The following is an 18,907-nucleotide window of genomic DNA, read 5'->3' as shown; positions in this document are numbered from 1 at the left end:
AGTTGAGGGTAGATGAAAACATTAAGTAAATGATCAAATTTAATAATGTAGGTTAAAGTCAGGTCGTTGCGTGACAGATCCAGGTGGTTTTGTATTTGGTTGGTTAACCAATAAATGTTATAACTACCCGAAAATGTACATATTGCTTGTTTACTTTTATTTACATACCTAAATATACAGAGTATAAAGCTAAGGGCATTAATCCAGTTTTTCATTGTATTGTCTGTTAATTAAAAGTATTTGTTTCAGTTACAAACATCGAAGGATAAACTGGAGAGCCGACGGTTAGAGCAGATGAACGACAGCGAAGACAGGCAGATGCTGATTAACGAGAACAGGAAACTCGCCAAGGATCTGGATGCGGTGAGATATACGAATGTATACCTTATTTACCACTAATAAGGTCTCCAAATTACGGTGCCGTCTTTAAAACCAAGATTTTTTCATTTTTATGGTTGATTTTTCATTTACTATTCAACTCGACCGATAACTGTTCCAATAAATGAGATTGACACATGAGAATCGTTTTATCAATGTCATACATTTTAACCGTCTCTTTATCTGGAGACTGAAAAATCGGCTTCTAGTGCCAGTTGCACATCTGAGAAAAAAAAATGATTTGGCCTCTATTCTAATATCAGTCGAGATGACGTTTTATTCGAAATGAAGTGTTACTTGATATCGAATTATGGAGTGTGGAATTAAGAGGAGTGGCATCTCTTATGGTAGAACTGTTGCAAAAGTGTCCAGCTGTCAGCTATAAATAATAGTTCCAAATCTCTCCAGAGTAGCGCTAGAGTAGCTAAGAACCTAGGCGTTATTGACGGAGTGAATTGCGCTGTCTATGATTTGATCTTTTTGTTCAAGTACTCTAGGTATTGTAGCGCCACCTATTTAAAGTTTTTTGATGACACTTTTTGGTATATGGAGATTTCGTTCCTTATCTCCACCTTCCGTATATCGAATGATATGGCAGTCGGCACCGACTCTAGTTTGTCTCTGCATAAAAAAAAGGATGCATTTTGACGTTTCATTACTTTGTGAGTATAAAATTACTTTGTTTTGTTGAAGCTTATGATATTGATGTGGATAAAGCAGTGTATGCAACTTGCATAAGTAGGCATTAAAATACTCATGTAATCCTTTTACGAAACTCATTTCATTAGTTTCATAAATCCACACTCGTAATTTGGTTCTTTTCATTAAGTCACATAAACTACTATTATTTCTTATTAGAACAACAGAAACATATCATTAAGCGCAACTCGTGTGGAATACGACTGTCTCAAGTAGACTACAGCTTGTGACATTTTTTTGAAAAAACATTTTTGTCAACAGATGGCAGAAAATGGTCGCCGGTGGCAGGCGGAGCGGAGGCAGTTGGAGCTGGAGTTAGACGAGCTCCGAGCCAAGCGGGACACCATGCAGCACTGGGAGACACAGGTACGATATTGCATTTGCAAAAGGTCTGTTACGTTTAAGTTCGAGACGAAGCTTTACAAAGTAATTTATTACTGAGTAACTGCTTTGGCTCAGCGATCCAAAAAGAATCTTGGCCTCCGAAACGAGAGAACGCCACCTGTCCCAATCCAGCGCGGTTTCGTGCCATGAATTGGCATTCAGCCAATTTATTACAAATACAAATAAATTATTATCATGAAGGTATATACTAATATAAAAATTTAAATGCTTCCAATCAAAAAAAGTACATAAAATGCATAAACAAAATGTAGCAAAATTTATTAACGTAAAACTAAACCTTAAATCCAAAGTAACTAAACTAAAACTACGACTACAATGAAATATAAAATACCTCCCCCAAATCCCCCCTGCTTCCGGCATAGACCCTAAAACGCTGGCGGCGTTACCTCTGCACCGCCAGACTCAACCTCTGAGCAAAGAAGGAGCCCGCTCTGTGGCCCCCCGAGACATTTATTAGGCGTTCCGACACTTTTTTAACAAAATTTTTGGTGTCGGATGACCAAGGACCCATAGTTTCTACAGCAAGCGCCGCAAACTCATACTCATTCATTAAAAAAAGAGTATTTGCGGCGTTTTAATGTTTGGGCTTGGTCAGCGGCAGTCCCAGGTTTCCGAGCGGAACCCTCCACGTGAGACGGAGCCGGAGTGTCGACACATGTGGCGTCCCACGCCAAGGCGCAGCCCAGGACCCAGGGCACGAGAGTGCAGCCAGCAGGTCTCTTGCCATCCACGGCAGAGAGGCCCGAAGGCTCCAGAGTCGCGGGAATAGAGGCGGTGGAAAGAGCACGTCTAATGAGATCGTTTATCGTAGCACGTCTGTAGAGCCGCATAAAGGTTGTATACATGTGATAGATGTATATATCAGACTCCAAACTAAGCTGTGCCTGTATCTTGGAAGTCTGCGAGAGCGATCGACAACTATTTTCATGTGAAATATGTGAATGTGTCTAATAATGTTATTAGATACAGTGCTTAAGACTAAAGTGGAGGACCCGCGCGAAATCGTCTTTTCATACAAACGTAGTCCTCATTTTCCTCTCTGGATATTAGCATTATTGAAATTATTTTGACACAATTTCTTGTATATCAATTACACATATGCCCCTACGTTTGATTTTTTCAAATATTTAATTATTATAGGAGTTAGAAGAATTTAAAATTTTCTATGGAAAGAAAGTATTCAACCATATTGTTACTTTAACTTTGACATTATGAACTGACAATGATTTTATGTCAAGAGCCCTGCAAATATTGTTGTAGGTGTATGGATGTGCGAAGTCTGGAGACTTCCTGGTACTCCTTTAGTAGCATCTCCTTATATGACAAAGAGTCGAGTAGGGATTGTTAGGCACGCGTCACTGCTTTTACTGTTATGTAGAGTTGCCGTACTCAACAACTTAGACTCAGAGTACAATCGATTCGTAGGGAAACGATAGTGTTTTTTGTATATAACTATTATCACGACTCTTCGTGCGCGTTCAAGTGTTATCATGTAGCTTTTTCCTGTGCTACCCCAGAGAGCCACACCATATTGTATAATGGACTGGCACGTTAATTATGTATAATAGGAAAAAGAATGAAAAAGAATGTTAGGAATGAATGTTGATGGACGGAGAGCGGATGGTAGACCCAAAAAACGATGGATGGATTGTGTGAAAGAGGATATGAGAAAGAAAGGAGTGAGTGCTGAGGTGACGAAAGATAGAGGAGAATGGAAGAGAAGAACATGTTGTGCCGGTGGGGTCGGCACAACATGTTATAACGTGGGATAAGGGCAGGAGGAAGAAGAAGGACTTGCACGTTAATTAGTTTTCACCTCAGCAGCTCGAACAGGCCTACTTTCGTCACTCCAGGGAGTGTGGAAAGTGCGATTTTCCTCACTCCAGAGAGTGAGACAAAGTAGCTTTTGAATACAGGAATAAAAACTTTACTTGATGTTGAATTGTTTTAACCTTTAATATGTTCTCACTACTGATGTGAAAAGTTGTATTTGTCACACGAGAGTAAAATTATTTTACATCTCGTGTTTTTGAGTCCCTTGCTACGCTCAAGATTATAACTTAGAATCTTTCGCTTACTCGGGACTCAAAATCAACCCTCGCAAGAAAAACTCTTGCGGTAAGGGTGGTAATGTGCTGCTTGAATGTGATATGCTGATCAAAAGAAGCCCCATACACTTGACAAGCACGCGCTGCTGTTCGATGTTGGCGCGAAAGGATTAATGGTTGACTAATGTACCTTCTTTTTCTTCTCGTGTCGATGGGTTCGGACTTTCAAACTGTGCGGGACCAAAAGGTAGCGACATTTATCGCCCTGTCCGTCGCATCACGGAGGTCCTGCTCAGAGCAGGCATGCGGGCACGCTGGGCAGGACAGTATGTGTTACATTGTTTGGGGAGTCGTCCCACATGGGCATTGGGTGTCTGAGCCGCCTAGGGCGTCCCACTTCAGCATGTTCTCCTTGCTGCGACCGACCTGGGAACGTAATCTGTTTAAGGCTTTCCAGGTCGGCCACGGCTGCTTATGCCCAGCCGGAAGCGTTTCAAAATGTACCTACGTGTAGATATAGATCCCATGTGTATAAAAGGGATGCTTAACACATTCACTGTCAGCGCCGATAGGAGGGTTCTCCGTTCGTGGTGCTTTTCGCTTCAAAGAGAAGATAATGCGTTAACCCGAAAAAGATAAATAAGGCACACGTGTAGGTTTTTAATTAATAAACTATCATTCAAACGTCGTCCTTAAGACCTTCTCTCAAGATACAATTTGGTTCACAGATAGCGGACATAATTCGGTGGGTGGCAGACGAGAAGGAAGCGCGAGGTTACTTACAAGCCCTTGCAACGAAGATGACCGAGGAACTGGAGTATCTCAAGATCGGTGAGTTGAATTCAATTTTCAATTCAATTCAATTCAATTCAATACTTTATTTCCAAGAATATGGTACATACACTGTTGGTTAGTAGAATGTATTAGATCAGCATATTCTGCCGGCATGCATCGGCGTAGAAATATTAACATGAGGAGTTAAATTAAACATTAAAATTCAAAGTCAGTAAGCAAAGCAAAGAAGGGCTGGATGTGATAATTCTTGTTATTTTTGCAATTAAGCGGTGGTGGCCGAGTGGATATGACGTCCGACTTTCAATCCGGAGGTCGTGGGTTCAAATCCTGGCTCGTACCAATGAGTTTTTCGGAACTTATGTACGAAATGTCATTTGATATTTACCACTAGCTTTTCGGTGAAGGAAAACATCGTGAGGAAACCTCCACACATCTGCGAAGAAATTCAAAGGTGTATGTGAAGTCCCCAATCCGCATTGGGCTAGCGTGGGGACTATAGCCCGAGCCCTCTTGCACATGAAAGGAGGCCTGTGCCCAGCAGTGGGACGTATATAGGCTGAATTATTATTATTATATTATATTTGCAATTAACCCTTTCAACGTCACGCTTATCGTGTGCGGCGCGTCATCGTGAACTTTGTTGGAATGCACGAAGGTTGATATCGGGTTGTAGCCGCGCGCGTCAGTCATTTGGCGGTCAAAGGGTTAAGGGGTTTTTTAGAGGGAGTGTGGAGATAAAGATAATGGAAGTATTTTCCAAATTCACGAAAGCCTCGTAAGATATAGATGATACATAAAAAGTAATAAAAATATGAAAATACGATTTTGTCAAACTTTTTTATTGATAAAAACTTATCGCGGACTCTACTTTCAACAGTCATCTACGGGGGCCGTTTGATAAGTTTTTTAAAAAGTCAAAAAACATATATTTCATCATAGGTCTGCAAAATCGCCGTTCACGCCTGCGATACAGTCCTCATTCGTCAAAAAATTAAATTGTTCTTCAAGCCAATTTTTCAAATTTGGAAATAGGTAATAATCACACGGAACTAAGTTCGGTGAATACGGAGCATGAGGAACCAGCTCGAAGCCTCGTTCGTGAATTTTTGCCATTGCAATAGTTGAGGTGTGCACTGGGGCATTGTCTAGATGAAAGAGGACTTTCCTGGGGGATATTTTTGGTCGTTTTTCCAACAATTCGGCTTTAAAACGGTTCAATAAGTCTGCGTAATAACGGCCAGTGATAATTTTCCCCTTTTCTAGGTAGTCAAACATGATAATTCATTCGCCATCCCAGAAAACTGTTGCCATCACCTTCCCAGCCGACAAAACAGTCTTTGCTTTCTTTGGGGCACGTTCACCAGCAGCCATCCATTGTTTGAACTGTTGCTTTGATTCTGGCGTATAATGGTGGACCCAAGTTTCGTCCAGTGACAAATCGTTTCAAAAAATTCCGAGGATTACGCTTTATCATATCCAAACACAGTTTTGAAATTCGCTTTCGTTTGCGTTTTTGCTCGATCGTCAAAAAACGAGGCACCCATCGTGCAGACAGCTTAGTCATAGCCAAATCTTCGTGCAGGATTTTTTGTACACGCTCAGTGGAGATGCCTATCTTCTCAGCTATTTCACGCACCTTTACCCGGCGATCGTCGAGTACGATGTTATGGACTTCTTCAACAACATCCTCAGTCAGTAGTGACTTCGATTGGGCGATCAGAGCGTGGAGCATCATATTTGCTTGACCGAAATAGTTTGCAACGTTGGTGCGTTAGTGCCGTGAACAGAATCAAGTTCAGTTTTTATTGTGGCACCCTTCATAAAAAAGTGTTTTTCCATACTTACTACTTGCTTACTTACTCCGTTGGCTCAGCGACCCAAAATGAGACTTGGCCTCCGACACAAGACAGCGCTACTTTTCTCGGTCCTGTGCGACCTCTCGCCAATTGTCGACTCGAAGCTCGCGCAGATCAACCTCCACCATGTCGCTCCAGCGATACCTAGGGCGTCCGACAGGACGTCCTCCTCCTAGGCGACCCAGGTACGCTCTTTTTACGTTCCGATCTTCGTCCATTCTCTCAAGGTGGCCCAACCAACGGAGACCATACGAGACGGGGTGTTTATTCCATAGTTGGTAAAAATGTATATGTGATCACAGTTAAGCAATGGTAAAAGTGACAATTTTTTGTTGTTTTTTTTTTGCTGAAGTTTCAACATTTTTCGTTTGAAAGATTGTGCCAGCTTTTTAAAAAAAAAAAACTTCTTAAACGGCCCTCGTACTAATCGAGATAATGTTATTAAACTTAAATTTCATGGGATTGTGTCATTTTATTACCCAATTCATATAGCCACTTTCGGTCTCCATTCGTTAATTCCCGAAATACTAGAGCCAAAAGATTTGAAATAGAGGTGGATTGTCAAAAAAAAAGTAGTTACAGCAAATTTACTGCCATCTTTCGACACATAATTATAACTTTTAGAACGCCATTTGACTTTACTTACCTTATTATTGCACTGTTATGAGTTACATTTTTGTTAATATCAAAAAGTGGCGTCATCTTACCGGGCATCGGCTAAAGGTTGTGGCGCCATCGCTCGAAACGATGTCGCCATACCTTTGGACTTTGATCTTTTAGATGGCGCCACTATTTGATATTTAAGCCAAATACACGCGTTCCAGATGCTCTCGCGCGCTTCCATACCCGCGCGTAAACGCGTGCAACGCGCCGGATTATAGACTAGCTCGTCTTACGCGCGAGCGCTGCGCGTGTCGAGATACTCTGGCGTTATTGTAGCGTTCAGTAGTACACGCGACTGAGCTATTAGGAAGGAAGTAGGAATGCGCGTAAAACGCGGTATCTGGGCACAATACAAATTGAAGCGCGCGAGCATAACGCTTCGTCTGGACAGGCCCTTATTTATATATATTTGTCGTTGTTCCAGCGTCAGCTTCGCGCGGCAGCATCGCGGCGCCCGCGTCCCCGCCGGCCGCGCCCGGCGCCCCCGGCGGCTGGCGCAACCGCCGCTCACAGAAACTCGACAAGATGGAGATCCTCACGCTGCAGTCCAGCCTGCACTCCGAGATACAGGCCAAGCAGCAGGTCGGCGAGGAGCTCAGCAGGACCAGGGCGGAGCTGCTGCATAGCCAGAGGTTAGTTATACAACTTGTCGGTAGGTGGCGCAACCGCCGCTCACAGAAACTCGACAAGATGGAGATCCTCACGCTGCAGTCCAGCCTGCACTCCGAGATACAGGCCAAGCAGCAGGTCGGCGAGGAGCTCAGCAGGACCAGGGCGGAGCTGCTGCATAGCCAGAGGTTAGTTATACAACTTGTCGGTAGGTGGCGCAACCGCCGCTCACAGAAACTCGACAAGATGGAGATCCTCACGCTGCAGTCCAGCCTGCACTCCGAGATACAGGCCAAGCAGCAGGTCGGCGAGGAGCTCAGCAGGACCAGGGCGGAGCTGCTGCATAGCCAGAGGTTAGTTATACAACTTGTCGGTAGGTGGCGCAACCGCCGCTCACAGAAACTCGACAAGATGGAGATCCTCACGCTGCAGTCCAGCCTGCACTCCGAGATACAGGCCAAGCAGCAGGTCGGCGAGGAGCTCAGCAGGACCAGGGCGGAGCTGCTGCATAGCCAGAGGTTAGTTTGGTTAGGTTGCTTCAGATGCCCGAAGGGCAAATTGCGGGGCTCCGTCGACTCAGGGAAGGAGACAATTATTTTAACGTTTCACGATATGCCTAGGAATTTCATGATCTGGCGAATTTTACGATCTGCCGCCAACATCTACATGGCCCTTGTAACAATTATAACAAAATGCATCAAAAACCCATGTTTACTTGTTCAAAGGGAGCTGCTAGAAACCCGACAGCGGCTAGACTCACTCGCGCACGATATGAAGCGAAAAGAGCAGCACATTCGGGAGATGCAGACCCGGCTCGACGCGCCGCACCAGCCCAACAATTCCTGTGAGTATACACTTATTACGTACGTAATGCAACTACGTACTATCACTTATTACGTACATAATGCAACTACGGATACTTGGAATCACTAAATAAATGTGACTCAATTTGGTACGGGTAATATCAAGCTGCTCGTCTTACTAGCTTAAAGGCAAGGATGGACTAATTTGGCTACCGAATAGACCAAAAAAGAAATGCGGGACAACTTGGATTTATTTTTGTAGCGATTGCTGGTGGAAGCATGAGAACTTGGTACTAGTGGCAGTAGTGTCGGTAAACAGAGGACGTTGGCCCGAAGTGGGACACAACGAAAGGGGAAAGGGTTTAACAGCCCTTCTTTTTTCGTGATTTGATCTTTGATAAATGTCGTTCAGTTTGACCTACAAGCTTGAAATAAACCGGTACCTAATTTTGTTACAGTTTATACACGGTGCTACATGAGGAAACCGAAAGATTTTGACAGTGTATTAATGATCACATTTAGAGACTAAAATGTCATATAAACTTTTCTGGATTTCGCCTAGTTTCAGAGTTAATACACCAATGTAAAAAAAAACATCTTATCGTAACTTAGTGCAAAACGCCTTTTTGATCGCGATGATGCCATTATGGGGCGTAATCTAAATATCCTTATTGATAGAAAGTGACAAGTAACCTTTGCAAGAACTAGTTTTTACAAAAAAAAAAATATTTTCAGTGCCAGTTTTACTATAACATTAACTTTTTATGTACAAATACGTTCAAAATTTTAAAAAAAAAAAAACAAAAAGAAAATGGCAGCGACAGCGGCAGAGGCGGCGGAGAACGCCAAGGTAGGAAAATACAGGGGTATCGGCACCGAGTACAATTTTATTCCATTCGGTGTCGAGACCCTTGGTCCGTGGGGCCCTGGCGCTCTGAGTCTCTTCAAAGATCTGTCTAAGAGACTCAGAGACGCCACAGGAGATCAAAGAGCTGGCAGCTTCCTCGCTCAACGCATCAGTCTAACGATCCAGCGAGGAAATGCTGCCAGCGTCTTCGGTACTATGCCGCAGGGGCCATTTTTAGATTTATTTTAGATTTAATTTAGTAATATTTTAGTTTTAATTTATATTGTGTTTTGATAATGAATAAAATATTGGGTTCTTAATGTAAAAAAATTTGAAATAAAAATCATTTTAACTAAAAAAAAAAAATTTTTTTTTTGTGCGAAATTTACTGAAACTCATATAACATTTTTTCCTTCTTTTGGCCTCAGAAGTACGTGGTTAAAATCTTTCGGGTTCCTCGGGAGCACCGTGTATAGTATAAGATTTTGTGTATAGCTTAGTCTGCAAGCAACGGTAGTATCTTTTTGTGTGTTCCTTTTCAGAAAAGGATACATTTTTGTTGCAAAATTATTTTAATCGTAAACTGGGTTTGGACGCAATTTTATTAATTTTATTATATATTTAATTTCTTGACAGGAAAAATACTTGACCGATGTCGTGTCATAGAAACTTGTTTGCATTACTTTTATATTTTTTTTACATATTTTATTTTTAGGTTACATTATTTTCTATGTATTTTCTAGCACAAACACATGCTTATAAAAGTTACGCTTCCAGCACGTCACAGTATATATAAAACTTAATATGTTTATTTAGTGCACCTTTTCTTTTTGTTTTCGTTACATGTTCTCAATCCCATCCAATACAAATATGTCCACATTTATGACGTCACGGCCACAACCGTCCTTTTGGAATTTGGCTCCATCCCCAAAGTCCAACGTCGACAACGGCGAAAAAAACGAAAATAATCTATGGTTCTATATTATCTATGGACTCTATATTTAAATGTGAACGATTGAACTGTGATTCGAAATTCCAAAACTTTGTTATTGTTTTATTCGGTTGAAAATTTAATTTTACACTTGTTTTTCGGGCATTTATGTGTAACTTACTGTATTATCTGTGGCATTTAATCTTTTACGTTGTTATTTGTTATTTTTAACCGGTTCTATTCCATTGTATGGGTTTGAATGGGTCCTGCGTTGTATGTATAACAGTTCGAACGTGGTTGAGGCCATACATCCCCCTCTTTTTAGGGGTGACGTCGTGCTTGTGGGGGGTGGCGATACTCGTGTATCACCAGTTATACGATTGACGAATATAAACAGTACAGTTGTAGCCTCATTTTGATTCGTTTTAGGGGTTAATAAAAAAACATGTTTATTTCTTGGTATTAAAATTAGTAAAAACAAGAACACAAGAAAAAACAAAGGTCTTATTACTTCCCTAGAGGGCACTTTTGTTACATCTTAAATCAGTTTCATTAATGAAAGATCAAAGTAATTTCTTCTAACAAATTTGTAAGGTAGGTAATATTTTTAAAATTGTTTAATTAGAAAGAGTGAAATAATATATTGATTTAAAAAAAAAAACGATTTAAACCCTATTTGTGGTTCGTATAGCCATATTTATAATGAAAAATAAACGAATTAATCTAAGTAGGTACCAGTAAAATATAAAACATAATTATAATCTAAAAATGATTCTACAACTGTACAAAAATGGCTTTCTTTTTTTATAATTTGACGCCACTTAAGAAAACATTTTAGAGACATATTTTAAATTATTTATATTTGGATGTTAGTGCTCAAAAAAGATAGAATTTATAGGAATCTCGCGGAGGGAGTAATTTCTAGTCTGTTTATTATCTAGTCCCGTCCTATGCCAAAGAAATTAACTCTCAATCACTCGAACTAGTCATTTTTACCGTTATTATTATACTGTCGATTGAAGCATTATTTTCATTCGTTTACGAAATATATTGTATTTTTTTTTTACATAGTGAAAGGAAGTTTTTGTTGTTAAGGTAAACACATAATTCCTGTGTTTTAATAGAAATCTAACTCTTTTTTTGTGATTTTTAACCGAGACAAATTAATCAGATCTACATAGATTCTCATAGAATCATAGATCGTACCAAACATGTTTTATAATTTGCGTGTAACGAAACGTACTTACTATTTTACGTTCTAGATTGCAGGGCTATAACCGCGAAAATCGAAATTCCACAATTGCGGGCATTTTTCTCTGTCATTCTAATTACGTCTTAGTGAGAGTAAAAGAGAAAGATCCCCGCAATTTGCGAATTTCGGTTTCCGCCGTAGGCCCCCAGAACATCTTTTAACTTATTTTGTATAAAAGCGTCTAAAATAATGCTTCTCTCTGCAATAATTGACATGACAACGCAGGATTTATTTATTATTTAGCTTAAGTTTATCTAGATTATAGAATCTCATTGATTTCCATGTTTAAGGCTTCTCAACCTTTGGTGTTAAATGCATTTACAATAAAGTTGACAGGATTTAAGTATAGCCTTGAACTACTCAGTTTATTTATTGTATAAACTTTTGCGCGTTTTGTTTCACCTTTTTTTGCATTTATGTTTTAATTTTGCATTACTTTTTCTTTTACGCTGTACTTTTTTTTTGATATCAGTGTACAGTACTGTTCTTGTACATAATTAAAGTCCTGTTTTTTTGTATTATGTTGTTTAATTTATTTTATACGTCATTATACTTTTAGCTATTGGATTTACTGAAGTACATGATGTTGCCACGTCATGCAAATTTTAACTTTACTGTAAAACTTTAAAGCTCTTTTTAGATTAAACTGTGTTAGAAACAGTGCCGAATAATGGCGGAATAATTATGCATTTAATTTGTGTTTCCACTATACACTTTTTTTTTATAAACTCATGTCCGAACTGTTGGTATATGCTCATTAAAAAAAGACCATTGCCGACGTCAGCCAAAAAAGTCTTCAGTGGCTTCTTTACACAAAACTACCACATGTTCGTTTTGTACAGTCCCTATCAGACACATCGGAGCAGCCGAGGTGCTTCAAAATATCTGAACACGTACTCTAAGACCGTGACAATAGAGGCGTGTTAAGATATTTGTGAGCACCTTGGCCGCTCCGATATATCTGATGACCACTGTAATAAGGCGCTTCTGCAATAAAGGTTGAATTCAAAATCGCCTTTATTGATAATTGACAATGCGATAACATTTAGCTGTAAAAATCGTAAATGTTTTTTTTAAATTGCCTACCATCACCCACACTGTTAACTGTCCATCGGTGGACCTTATTATAAAAGGCATAAGGTACGTATGGACAATAAAGACTGTTGCTGTTTGTACCCCAAGTTTCCTCAAAATGCGCTTAAATTGAGTAGACTGAAAAAAAAAAAACATGTTAACAGTTCCGACATTGAAATATAACCTCTATGAGCTTATTATCAAAGTTGTAAGTTGTGCGCAAGCAGCCAGGCAAGGATCCACCAAGTCTTCAACATACTGGACCGGGAAGGAAGAAAATGGTTCGTTGATTTTTAAATCAGTAACAGCTTACTTTCATGATTTCCTGGTAATATTCTAGCAGTAGCAATGATCAAAATTATCGAAATACGACTCTATTATTGAGGCAATAAGGCTTGTGCAGATAATTTTGACTATTGTACTTGGACTATTTTATTTAAAGATGGTTACTATTCTTCTTTCAGTTTTGGGATATTTTATGTTATTTCTACTCAGAATAACAAACTCATTCGATCCTGATAAGATAAAAAGTGTCCCAAGATTTCCATTCCAGTACCATTCCAGTAACGAAATGACAGGAACGAAAAATGTATGGAATTCTTTTCTCCTATTAGGATCAAAGGAGCTCGTGAATTTAAATTCTGAGTAAAGGAAGGACGCTTAGCACAAGGAATTTCGTAAATCTAGCCGCCTGTTCTTAACTCTAATCGCATGCAAACGTCAATGACACTGAACGCGACAGTAATATATCTACGCGCGTGCGAAAGAGAAAGGAATATGCTAGTCAATCTACAAAATTCCTCGTGCTACGCCTCCGTTATTTAAAATTAATATAAACTTCCCAAATAAATAAACAAAAGTGTGTTCCAATATAATGTAAATATTTCATCTGCAGAATAATTAAAGTAACATGTTACTGATTATCTATTTTAAGTATTCGTCATAGTAGATTTGTTTGTGATTGTGCATCTGTTTTGCCCCGGTAACATTGTCTGTTGTTATTTTTGTTCCAATCCATTTTAACAAATACAACTTCACATAATCATTATGTATCACTTAAAGATAGTAGACATAGTTTGATTGTATCACGGCCATGGCTGACATACTGCAAGTATGTGGTGGGCAACCTAAATAAAATAATTGCAAAAATTACCAAAGTTTGCCTGAATTTTCATCTACTTACTCTCATAGACGACTGTGATTTAACCTTTTGAACGCTTTATGTCATAAACACAAACTTTCAAACGCCAAGTTCCCGGACGCAAGCGAGCTAATGTAAACCTTACTTGAAAGTGTGAAGGTTACTTTGACAGCGTCCGCCATAACACTTATAGTTATAGGGACCGTGCGCGTTGGAGGGTCTGCCATCTTGTGGCCTGAATCGGAACCATAAACATGCACATTTACACGTCACGTGTTTTCTTGTGCATAGTAGGTTCTGCCATCTTGTGGGTAGGGATTGCAAACCGGATTGATTTTCAATCCGGCCGGATCCGGCCGGATTTTGACCATAACCCGGCCGGATCCGGCCGGACCGGATCCGGTTTGGTATAGGGATATTAAAGTTAATTAAATGGCATATTTTTCTAGTTTTTTGCATAATATATTCCTAAATCTATAATTTAAGTTAATAAATAACTTTTAACAATAAAATAGAACTTAGTAGTAAAAAGTGTGACACTGTCAATATCACTTTAAAAACAAAATATGAAATCGGTCATTTATTATATTTAACTATTCACAAGTGCTCAAATTTTCGTTTACAATTGTGATTAGTTTCCAAAGCCCGGTAATGGGATGTGGGGTGGGAATTGGAACTCCTTGAAAGGACAAGTTTTCATAACTGTTGTTTGATTGAATTCTTTGTTACATTGACATCCATTCCAGTAAGATAATAAGATATTTTACTATTAACCAAAATGATATTAAATTTGCCCTCATTTTTTTTTTCCGAGAAAGTAGGAGACTGTATGATTTAAAAAATTTAACTTTTAAATTAAGAAATTTACAGATAAAGATAGTTTATTATTCAAGTAGGCATATTAATATGCGCTTATGAAACAGAAAACTATATTGTTCAAATTATAGGGAATGGAGCACGACACGACGATCCCGTGCGAAAAATAATAGAGTGTAGGATTGAAATCCATCGCGGAAGGAGACTCTCTAAGAATAGTTACATGGATCAAATTTAATAAAGAATTGGCTAGACGTAGAGTAGCATGTACCAGGAGATGAAGGAAATTGCATAAGATTGGATGAAATTATAAATACAAAAGATTATCTCGTAAATTCGAATAGAAAATAACCAATATTTTATATATATATGTATAAATATCTGAGCAAAAAATCTGAAAAAAAAAACTGAGCAAACTAAAGATTATCAATGTTATCATATATTCATTCAAACATATAACACATATTGATTAGCCCAACTCTAGTCGGTTGAGTACCGCCGACTTAATCCTGCTCATTTGTTTACTTTAATCTCCTATCACAACATTAACCTTCTCTTTAGAATAAATTACAAATGCCTTCCATAGTATCTCCATTCTTTTATTTTTCCTTCTATAGCAGTATTTATGTAATCGTCATATCGTGCCACCAACGTGAAAGGCAACTTCTGTTCCCAGTCATCGTCATATATATTTTTATTTAACTAAATTTAAACTTTTTCATTCGTTTTACGCTCTGTTCAACTTCATACCTCTCATCCGTCGCCTTTTCCTTATCTAAAACGCACAGTGCGTGCTGTATTTAGGCGTTTTTTTTATTTTACCGGATCCGGTCCGGATCCGGTAGCTCCTGAAAAGTGCCGGATCCGGCCGGATTACCGGATCCGCCGGACCGGATTGCAATCCCTATTTGTGGGCTACATCGGAACAATAAACATCACATTTACGCCTCGCGCCAAGAATCTGACGGCTCCTATGTTGCCTCCTACAGCTCATGCACGCTCCCTATACTTCGCGCTGCGGGCACGACAAGTTACGACGCTTTTAGGTGTTCTTGGCGTTCAAAAGGTTAAAGTGACTCGTATTTTTTTTAAAGTAACAAAAACGGCAATAGACAATAAAGAGTTTGGAGGTGTTAGTTTATTTGTTTTGTGCCGCTCTAGACCTAGTGTTAAACATCCCATTTTGTAAATACGAGCAAGTGTCAAGGAAAATTTGTTTTTATCATACTTAGCGCTATCACTGTTTTGTGGGTCACATCTTAGAAATTAGTATTAAGTTTATTTTATGAAGATTTATGTTTATTTAGTAATAATTGTTGATGTGGTATTGAGGTTTTTAATAAGTAGCCAAGTGAGTGAGATGTTAAAAATGACTAACACGAACTTATTCAAAAAAATAATCGTACCAAAATCATTTTGAACACCTCTTTCGCTTGTTCTGTATTAATATTTTTTGTTGTCTATGGCAAATTATTGTCATTTGAAGTAAGGGTATCATCCGTTTCTTGTATTTTTTGTTACATAAGTTTATATATTTGTATATTAATTCTAAATTGAAATGTATTTGACTCAAAAACAGTGATGATCGCACTCATTGGCTATTTTTCGTTTTCTTATCGCTTCGCTTCTGCTTTGAGCTTACTGCGGTGGCATGGATGTGACCAACATTTTATTTTTTAATTCAACACATTATTTCATTAAAAAAAAAGCACCATGAAAAGCAAGATACAAAAAAAGTAATTCAAAAACGTTTGCTTATTTTTGTTTACGTATCTTACTCCTATTACATATTTTAACGGTTCCTTCCCATGAGTAAGGAGACGCAAGCGGGATATTCATACCATAGACAATCTGATATTTTAATCGCTAATCGTATGAAACTCCCGCTTTATACACAATATCCGATAAGATCATCAGATCTGGACTTGATGGATATCGTTACTGAAAATAATCTTAATATCCTTATTGTCGGCTACCTAATTAGTAATCGATTTCTAAAAAAGAGTCTAAAGTCCATCCAACGCCTCATAACGCGCTCAGCGATGGTTTCCCTTAACACTTGTTTGTATCAATGACTAATCGTATTGTATTTGAGTTTGTGAACAGTAGACACATCATGAGTCCATATTGATACAAAAACAAACATAGGTAGTTTAAGAATAATCATCAATGAAGGGTACAGTATTTTTCTGAAACTAGTAAGTTGTGTGGGTTGTTTTGGGGTGACATGTCTTAATATTGACGATCACAGCCAATTTGAAAGGGTGGTTGATCTTGGGCAAGTTACCCTGATTACAGATATTATTTTGACTTCCGTGTCATTTAATATCAATATATTTACCCCCTTATTCATAAACGTGTACTAAAGTTGGTAAGCCGCTAACAATCGTTTGTCCCTTTCCGACGTATTGGTATGATGGAAAGGGACAAACGACTGTTACTGGCTTGTCAACTTTAGCAGACGTTTATGAATAAGGGGGTTAGAATGTACATTTTACTGTTTGTGAAATATATATAGGTGATGTTTAGAAGGCACAGGAATACGGCTTTTTCATTCAAATCTTGTATTTAATATATCTTTTTATCTCATACGTCTATCTTGTAAATTTTGTGTGTCAATGTGGGCTCCTGGTTCTAGTTTGTACCGCGTCCACATGTATTGTCCTACGTGCATGCTTTAGAATATTGTAATAGCAAATTCTTGCTCTATTTGTTGAGATACAGATCAATACTCGATTTTATACTTTAAAAAAATATCTTACTAAATAATTTCATCCAAGTTCAACTATTATTGTTTATCTTTGCCAATGATTTAGAAACATCGGTGTGGTGTACCGAAATAAATAGAGCATTTTATTATTTAAAATTACTTGTTCTATACAACCACTAAGCCATTCTGACTTAGTCTCTGTGTATTTTATACTGTGTATCGTCAAGTGTTATAATTTATAAAACAGCCCGAAAGGCGTCCTAACTTTGTGTTGGTTCCGGCCGGGATTGGTTTGTGTTCCCCTAACCGATTAACCTACCAACCACTACTTCGCCGTCTAATCCTCCGCCATTTTGCAGTTTTGGATCGGCCGTCGTCGCAGCTGAGCTACCTCGATCAATTCCTGAAAGAGGCGCCGACGGAACGCCACTATGATAATGTGCCGGTCAACAATGATGAAAAGGTCAGTTTCTAAAAAATGGCAGTTAAATTTCAAATCAATAGAGTAGGAAATAAGGTTTAATTTAAAACTAAAGAAATACAACGCTGTTAATATAAGGTGTATAAGGGTCTGTTTCACAAAGTCTGAGTAAAGTATCGGTTAGCTAATGAAAATGCCAGATAAAACTTGCTGCAAAACTTAGCACTTTATCTACCAGTTCAGCTTATTTGAAGATTGTGAAACGCCAACGATGACTTTATTCGTCAGATAAGTGGCAAGTAGCTTATTCAGGACTTTACTTGGACATCGTGAAACAGACCCTAAGAGTAATTGACACAATTATCTTCTTGAAATAAGGTCACAACTAAGTTGATACGAAAGTATAGTCCAAGAACTAAGATGTTTTCTGGTTGGGGCTTTGAGTGGATTATGCAGTTGACGATCCTAAACTTCGTTTATTTAGCATTACAAGAAGGTAAGCGATATTGACGTGACTTTTTATTGAAAAACGCTATTCAATAGTAACTATTACCGACTTATGAAACCAAAATAATGTAAATGATCATGTATTCTATATATCTAATTTTTACATATTAGCTGCAACTTATTTTACTAGTGTTTTTCAATAAAATCCACGTCAATATTGCTTACCTTCTAATTCTAAAAAAAACGAAGTATAGCAGATATCTTAGGTGAATAATTCAAAAGTAATAAATTATTACATATAGTAAAAAAAAAATCGATAGGTTTTCGCTTAGCTTATATTTAAAGTGCGCTTACTAAAAATAGTGGATCTTTAATGAACTTTCAATATATCTGTGAATTTATGTATAGTGCAGTAACGCTAATATGATGCTACTTTATTTATTTTTGCAAATCCTATTACATCTGACCTCACGATGAATAAATCTTAAACATTGTCACCCTCATTCAATTTGTCGTAATAAAGTATACATTATTTTATAACCCATAAAATCCCTAACAAAGAACAGTAAAAGGCGTGACCATGTTTGAAACTAAAGCAAATGTTTATTACGTATAATTTACGCTTATTGTATATTTTCGTTTGCTGTTTACGTTTTATTTTCCGCCGTTAGATGTCGCCGCAGTACCGATACGGAAACGTACAGCATTGTTGCAGTACGCAGGTATAGCTATGCGTAGCTCCTAGCTATTCTATAGTAAAGTTAGCAAACAGATTGTGACAGCCAAAGTAGTCAAATACTCGTATGTGGCATCCACTGATCTATACAGGAGCTTACAGAAATAAGCAGTGGTCGTACTTTTTCCAGCATTCTTGGTGCGATGACGTCAAATGACACACGACAGCGACCTAGGGTTGTCGACGTGTATAATATGATTGACGTTTAAAATGATGTAATATTATGTTGCCATTGAGAATGAAACACTTTAATCAGTTATTATAATTGGTATAACA

The 18,907-nt window shown here is 38.4% G+C and overlaps 1 protein-coding gene across 1 annotated transcript in view; it reads left to right on the top strand.

The window, feature by feature from the left end:
- Positions 1-18,907, top strand: part of LOC133530847 (serine/threonine-protein kinase Genghis Khan) — a 72,673-nt gene that overhangs the window by 36,297 nt on the left and 17,469 nt on the right. The window contains exons 22-29 of the mRNA XM_061868903.1: positions 250-363; positions 1,339-1,443; positions 4,259-4,361; positions 7,269-7,476; positions 8,179-8,297; positions 12,588-12,641; positions 17,387-17,490; positions 18,567-18,617. Of these exons, the coding sequence (XP_061724887.1) occupies positions 250-363; positions 1,339-1,443; positions 4,259-4,361; positions 7,269-7,476; positions 8,179-8,297; positions 12,588-12,641; positions 17,387-17,490; positions 18,567-18,617 (858 nt within the window). The remainder of the gene's footprint in view (positions 1-249; positions 364-1,338; positions 1,444-4,258; positions 4,362-7,268; positions 7,477-8,178; positions 8,298-12,587; positions 12,642-17,386; positions 17,491-18,566; positions 18,618-18,907) is intronic.

The sequence above is a fragment of the Cydia pomonella genome, chromosome 24, assembly GCF_033807575.1.
Source record: "Cydia pomonella isolate Wapato2018A chromosome 24, ilCydPomo1, whole genome shotgun sequence".
Classification (NCBI taxonomy): domain Eukaryota; kingdom Metazoa; phylum Arthropoda; class Insecta; order Lepidoptera; family Tortricidae; genus Cydia; species Cydia pomonella.
Note: the sequence above shows the minus strand (reverse complement) of the source record. Positions and strands in the feature narration are given on the sequence as shown.